The 6,632-nt window shown below is 40.7% G+C and overlaps 1 protein-coding gene across 1 annotated transcript; it reads left to right on the top strand.

Annotated features, from left to right (window-relative positions):
• Positions 1-90: 90 nt before the first annotated feature.
• Positions 91-6,502, top strand: LOC104916566 (kinesin-like protein KIF20B; the record flags this gene model as incomplete). Its single annotated transcript, XM_031557658.1, has 9 exons — positions 91-288; positions 626-737; positions 1,210-1,281; positions 1,733-1,879; positions 2,902-3,064; positions 3,903-4,157; positions 5,158-5,297; positions 5,828-5,975; positions 6,214-6,502. Coding segments are annotated over 9 exons (1,493 nt in total), but the record flags the coding sequence as incomplete, so codon positions are not given.
• Positions 6,503-6,632: the final 130 nt, after the last annotated feature.

Below are 6,632 nucleotides of genomic sequence, written 5' to 3'. Positions count from 1 at the left end.
AGGGCTGCTGTAATCTTAGTCGCTAGTTGTTCTTAAATGCAATTAGTTTTGCTGTCTCTAGGTTGACTTGTAATATTTTGTACTTTGCAGATGTAGGAAATCTCTCCAAAGGATCAGAAGAATCTAGCGGATTATCTCTAGATAATTTCTCAAAGTTCTCTGTTTGGGTTTCATTTTTTGAGATTTACAATGAATGTTTTTATGATTTACTGGCTCCTATGTCAGATGACAAGAAAAAAAAGACCCTTCGCCTTGCTCCAGACATCAAGGGATATTCTTACGTAAAAGGTAACTGGAACGCTTTGCAAACTGCCAAGCTTGTCATGGAAAAGTGTTATTTCTGTAATAATGTTTCTTCCGAGATAGAAAACTCTTAAATGTGTTCAGTTTAGCTCTAGAAATGTCTGCTTGAATGCAGAGGCGTACTATATCTTGCCCTTTTCCACGGGAGGAAGAATCTTAGTCTCAGCATCTCTCATCAGCTTATCGCGTGTGTGAAGCAGACTTCATAAAATATTCTATTGTGTTGACTAAATGTATTATTCTTTGTTTGTATACATCATTTCTTGTTTGCTTTTCCTTTTGCTAAGGAAGCTCACAAAATCACTTTTCCTTCTTCTGAAAGGTCTGCAGTGGGTTCAGGTCTCTGATTCTAAAGAAGCTTTTAGACTTTTTAAACTGGGACAGAAACACCGGAGTTTTGCAAGCACAAAGCTAAATACTTGCTCCAGCCGAAGGTGGGAGACTTTGACTGACGCTGGGTATGAGATAGTGTGGGGAAGAGGGATAAATTAAAATATTGCCTATGGCTTTTGTAGGGCAGAAGGCTTTAAAAAGGCTTGATATCGAGTGTTGCATTTGATATCCTGTGACAGTATGTGATTCTAGTGCTTGAAACAGGGGGGATTAGTCCTTCAAGCAGATAAGCGTGTACAAAAGCCAATTGTTTTATCAAAAACTCAGCAGAATAAGTAAGCCTTCTTCCGTCTAAGTACTGGTGGTTTGGGGGAGGGAAGAAAAGCAAAATAAGCCAAAAAACATGTCTCTTTAAAAGGCTTAATGCATCTAGTAGAACTGTGAAGTTAATTGAATCTCAAGTAGATCCAGCAGCGTTTTGAATAGACGTTGTAGATTTAAAAATATATATGTATTTCTGTCTATTGATCTTGCTTCATTTCTCCTTACTGATTTTTAAATTTCTCCTTTCAGCCACAGTATATTTACAATCAAGTTACTAAAAATTGAAGACCTTGAAATGCCACGAGTGACACGAGTCAATGAGTAAGTTCAGAGCAGAGTTCCCATCTTCTTTTGGGGTGAAATTGCCAGTTGTTTTCAGTGTTGGTGTATTCATACTAGGCTACGTACACATGTTCCCTGATTGAGCCTCCTGTAGGAGTGGTGGTTCCCCATTTCCTATCGTCGTGCAGTACTAAACCATCAAGTTGCAGTGCTGTTGAGTATCTTGTACCCTCTGTTCAGCACAATGTTCCTCTATCCTGCTCCACTCAACTTCTGAACTAATGTAAGTCCTCAGAAAGAAGCGTATGGCAGAAAAATGGAAGCTTTGTTGAAGAAGCGTTTGGCAGGAAGTAGTGTGCAACTTCACTAGGAAAGCAACATGGGAGGGTTCAAGAAATTCTTCCTTTGGGAAGAGTGGTTGTGTTAGAAACGAAAATAATCAGTGCACGTTGCAAGGCAAGCAAACTTAATTTCCCTTGTCTGCCTTCAGATTATCGCTGTGTGACCTTGCTGGTTCAGAAAGGTATACCAAGACGCGCAATGAAGGTGATAGACTGAAAGAGAGTGGAAATATCAATACGTCTCTCCTGACTCTAAGCAAGTGTATTAGTGCACTCAAGATCAGTCAGCAGTCAAAGTAAGTCCTTGTACAAACTGTAACCCAGTTGTGGATTTCAGGTATTGTGTACAACGTTTAAACTGTTGTTTAAAATGCAGAGTACAAAACTAAGGCATGAGTGAAAACTATACGTAGACTTCTGCAGTTGTGTGAAGCCTTGTCGATCTAACAGCGTGGTCTATAAACTTGCCTGCTTTGTTTATTTTTTATTTTTGATTTTTTTAAGTAAACCTTTCAAGTTCTAAATCTTTGAACGTGTTATCGTAGACTTAAGCAACTTAACATTGTTTCTTCTGGCCTTGCCTTCACAGAGAAATCCTGGGATAAGTAATACAATTTCTCTTTGCTATTTTCACTGTAAATGAGTGAAATTTTAGACCTTTTCCTGCTTTGTGAATTAATTGCATTTATTATTTAGTTCTGCAGTGACAGTTTTCCTCAGGGATATTGCTGTGCTTTGTCCTAGCCAATAAAAAATGGTCAGATTTTTTTTTTTCTTCTGAGTCTTGAAGTAACTTCATCGTTCCTTCTGATCTAGCTAACAAAATGCAGACAGAAGAAAAGCCTACCTGCTACTTTTGCCTGCAGTTGGGCTCTAAATGAGTGCAGACAGAACTTTCTGTATTTTAAACAGATGTAGTATTTATTTACAGTCACGGCCGGATGGAACTGCTCAGGAGCAGCTTTCTCTGTAGATTCTCATTTGAAAATGTCCTTTCTATCCCAAAGATTAAGTGTGCTCTGTGCTTGGGAAATGCTTAGGCTGTATGTTGAACGTACTTTTTGTTTTAAATATTCTCGTGGGTTGCCCAAGAAGATAATGGCTGATAATGGCTGTGTAGTAGCTGGAACAACCATACAAGCTTTCTGCAAACTAGGGAAAAAAATAAAAAAATAAAATTAAAAACAACCCACAACTCAAAATGATTTAAAGACTACTGCAGTTGTTAATATGTTGTCTTCCACTTGGATAGCTCTTCCACTGAATTGAAGTCGTTATCTTCTGGTAATGGGATTTGCTGTGGCTTTTGTCTCCAAAGGGTGCAGCAGCACATACCGTTTCGGGAGAGTAAGTTGACGCACTTTCTTCAGGGATTCTTCAGTGGAAAAGGGAAGATACACATGTTAGTAAACATCAGCCAGTGTGCTTCAGCCTGTGATGAAACATTCAATGTGCTAAGGTTCTCAGCTATTGCACAAAAAGTGAGTGTGTTGTAGTCTCTCCTGGGGTCATTGTGTTTCTTTGGGGTGTGAGGGCGGAAGCATCTTATTCGTAAAAGGTATTCAGCCTAACAAGAAGCAACTTGTTATATCGGGAGGAAATTCTCCACTGTTAGTTTTCCTCTCTTCTCAAAATATGATCCCACCCAGGAAAGCAAATCCAGCTACCCCATACGTATTGCAATTTTGAATCTTGTTCAGGTCAAGCACTGACAATGTAAGTGGAGCAGCAAAGAGTTGGAAAGGCTGTGTTGTGGCCGTAAGAGGCTTCAGTGGGAAAGCGGAAGTTCATCAGAATGGGTAGGAATGAGTGCCATGATATAACGCTGAAGAAGTTAAACTGTCAGATCAGTGCTACAGTCTTGATGGAAGTGTTTGAAGTGTTGGGAGTTTGTGTCTGAAGCATGACTGATGGATGTGTGCCCTTGGATTGTGGCCGTATCTAAGGAGGTTAAGTGTGAAAGTAGAAGGAGCAGCCTATGAGGGTGATGCGGCTGTGCAAGACAAAGACCTGAAAAGGTGATGTTCAATTGCATTGAATGCAACTGGAAACTGGAAGCAAAAGCAGAAACCTGTGGCTACGTGGCGTGGCAGTTCCTGTACGCTGTTTGGCTAGTGATAGTCTTGAGATTAAGAGGAGGATTGGAGTCGGCAGTAACTCCTTTCTACTTTCTTGAAAACTGGTTGAAGTAGTGACCAAACAAAGCCTAGGCCAAGGGAGTAGTAAGCTCCGGAGAGGAAATGACAGCAGGTCTCTCTTGGAAGTTCTAGTCAAGGCTGAAGGAATGCTGATGGCTTTGTTCTTTTATTTCCTGGGTAGGTTATAGTTTCGGATGCATCTGTTCCTCCTCGTGATGAGTCATTTGGCCAGAACTCAGCAAGTGGGTCATCAATGCCTTGTTGCTCTAAAATGACCATCCCAAGGAGAAGCGCTGGTTTTCTGTGGGACCGAACCCTAGAAGATGTAGTGGAAGATGATGACTATGAGATGGAGCAAGAACATAATAAGTCAGGAGAAGAAACAGTGCTGAAATACGAAGAAAATGAAGTCCTGATAGGAAAAGAAGAATATTCAGTAAGTGCCCGGACTGCTTTAAGAATTAGTGCATCCCTGAGGCTTATAACAACATCCCTCTTTTCTTCCATCTCCCTCCTCTTCCTTCTGAGCACCCTTTCTGTCCATCAAATCAGTGTTAAGAACTAAGTGGAATGACTCTGACTTACTGTCCAGTGTGGGAAGGCTGTGTGAAATGTGTACAAATTGAAATAGAGCGATGAGACATGCAGACGTGTTTTTATCTTCTCGTGGTAACCAGTGGTCAGTACATAGCAAGGATGCAGATATTTTATTCCAATTTAGGACCTTGCTTCTTTTAAAATTTATTTCTAGATAGGGCAAAGAGGCGGGAACAGAAGGCTAGAGAATATTTTGTTAGCATTTAATTAGTGTTATCTCTCCCACCACTGTATAGGAACTGCTGAATCACAGCCTGAACCTTTGATTGATCACCTGAGGCGAGCAGTGACTCAGCCACGGGAGCACAGGTGAAGGCAATTCACCTGTGCTGCTGGAAAGGGTGGAGCCTGGCTCCACCTCTCCTAGACCCATTTAAGAGCTGACTGCCAGTGGGGGAGGATCTGTTCTGGAGATCCTCTCCACTGGTGTTTCCCAAGCGAGCCCAGGATATGGGTGAGCGTACCTATTTTTTCTGTTCCTTGCTGTAGTGTGAGAACTGCGTTGCCACGCTCTCTTTTATACGATAACATCTGTATATTCATTAATTGTACACACCACCCTAAAACATAAATAAATAAATAAAATGGGCATCTGCAAATTAACAGCTGAATCCAATATAAATTATCTGCTTTAGATTTCCTGGCAAACATCTTCCCTGTGCAAGCTTGTAAATTGTTGAGCTAGGACCAAACGAAGACTCCAATCTAATTGTGAAGGCTTCTGTTTATGAAGAAGTTAATAAAAGAAGTGGGAGGTCATTTTCAAATAGAGTGAAGGGAGAAAACTCAGTTCTAGGGAGGTCACTGCTATGAAAAACTTAATAGTGCTGTTATCCTAGGCACTGCTGAATCTTGTAGAAGACCTGAAGAACAAACTTATTGCTGAGAAGAAGGACAAGTTACTGCTGGAACTGAAAATTCGTGATGAAGTGGCCCAAGAATTTACCCGATATTTTGCTGAGCAGGAAACGGAGTTCAAGTAAGTTAGCTTTCAATGTTCTTAAAGTTACTGGTTGGAAAAGAAAGGTGAGGGTATGTTCCCGTGTTGCTGAGAGTTGGTTTGGAGGAAAGAATAGTCTACTATTCTGCTGGAGTTGCTCTTTTATTCTTACTTGGTCTCTGTTAAGAAATCAGTTTCTACTTGGACTGTGAATTTTGGGAGAAATACAGTGTAGGAAAGGCTTTGATTGGAGGCTGAGGAGAGGTGGGTATCTTTAGTTACTGCTCTCTTAGTGGCAAACAGAATTTTTGTGGCTTGAGGAGCTCAGAAAGAAGTCTCCTAGTAAACTTTTGCATCTGTTGTCATCTGCTGCTGCTCTCCCTCACCTCCATCAGATCTTGGGGAGTGGGGAAATACATTTCTGTGTCAGCGTAGCAGTAATATTCTGTGTATTATTCTGTGGTGCCAAAATAGAGAAACATCTTTGTTTACAAGAAACTGCGCTAATAACGTAGCGGTTGAGATGGGTTGGCTTTTAGCTGAGGTATGTTTTCTCTTTTGCTCTACAGAGAACGCCTTTCCCATGAACGGGAACGGCTTGAAGAAAATTCTGAAAAGCGCCTTGAAATTTTCAAGGAACTTGTAAGTGGTTATGCTAACAACCCAGAGGAAGAGAGATTAAGCAATCTGCCTTGCAGCGAACAAGCTGAACCCCTGGTATTTTTTCATTTTTGCTTGTTCTTAAATATTTTCCTATATTCCTGAAGCTGGAATTAAAAGCTTTTTATATGGTTGACTTCACAGTGGCTATCCAAACTATCTGTAGAAATAACAACTGTTGCATAGTTAGCTATTCACCACCTGTAACTGACAATAAATTATGTTTCAGGGTGGAGAACATAGCGCGGTGCCTGACACCTGTGTTGATCTTGAGAGCATTCTTGATTCTCTGCAGAATGATGTCATGGATATTAAAAAGCAAGCTGAGGCAGCACATAGCTACATTGCATCCCTAGAGGATCCGCAGGAAGCTATTGGTCGGCTTGAGAAGCAGCTGGAAAAAACTAGCTTTGAACTAATGAAGACCAAAGAAGAGCTGACAGAGAAAAACACCAAACTGCTGAAAACTGAGGAAGAGCTGAGACAGAGGAACAAAGGTGAGTTGTGTGATGTGACGGGTAGAAGAAAGAAACAGTTCACTAATCTGAAGTAGAAATAACCAGTTTGAGCTGGAAGTAGAGGAGATGTTCTACGTTTGGAATCGTTGGCTGTATCAAATATAAAGCCTGTATGTAATATAACATGATCGTTTGCTCTGTGCTTGTATTCAGGTTGAACAATTGCACAGTTCTTGGTTATTTTTTTTTTCCCCTT

The sequence above is a fragment of the Meleagris gallopavo genome, unplaced genomic scaffold, assembly GCF_000146605.3.
Source record: "Meleagris gallopavo isolate NT-WF06-2002-E0010 breed Aviagen turkey brand Nicholas breeding stock unplaced genomic scaffold, Turkey_5.1 ChrUn_random_7180001922072, whole genome shotgun sequence".
Taxonomy (NCBI): Eukaryota; Metazoa; Chordata; class Aves; order Galliformes; family Phasianidae; genus Meleagris; species Meleagris gallopavo.
Note: the sequence above shows the minus strand (reverse complement) of the source record. Positions and strands in the feature narration are given on the sequence as shown.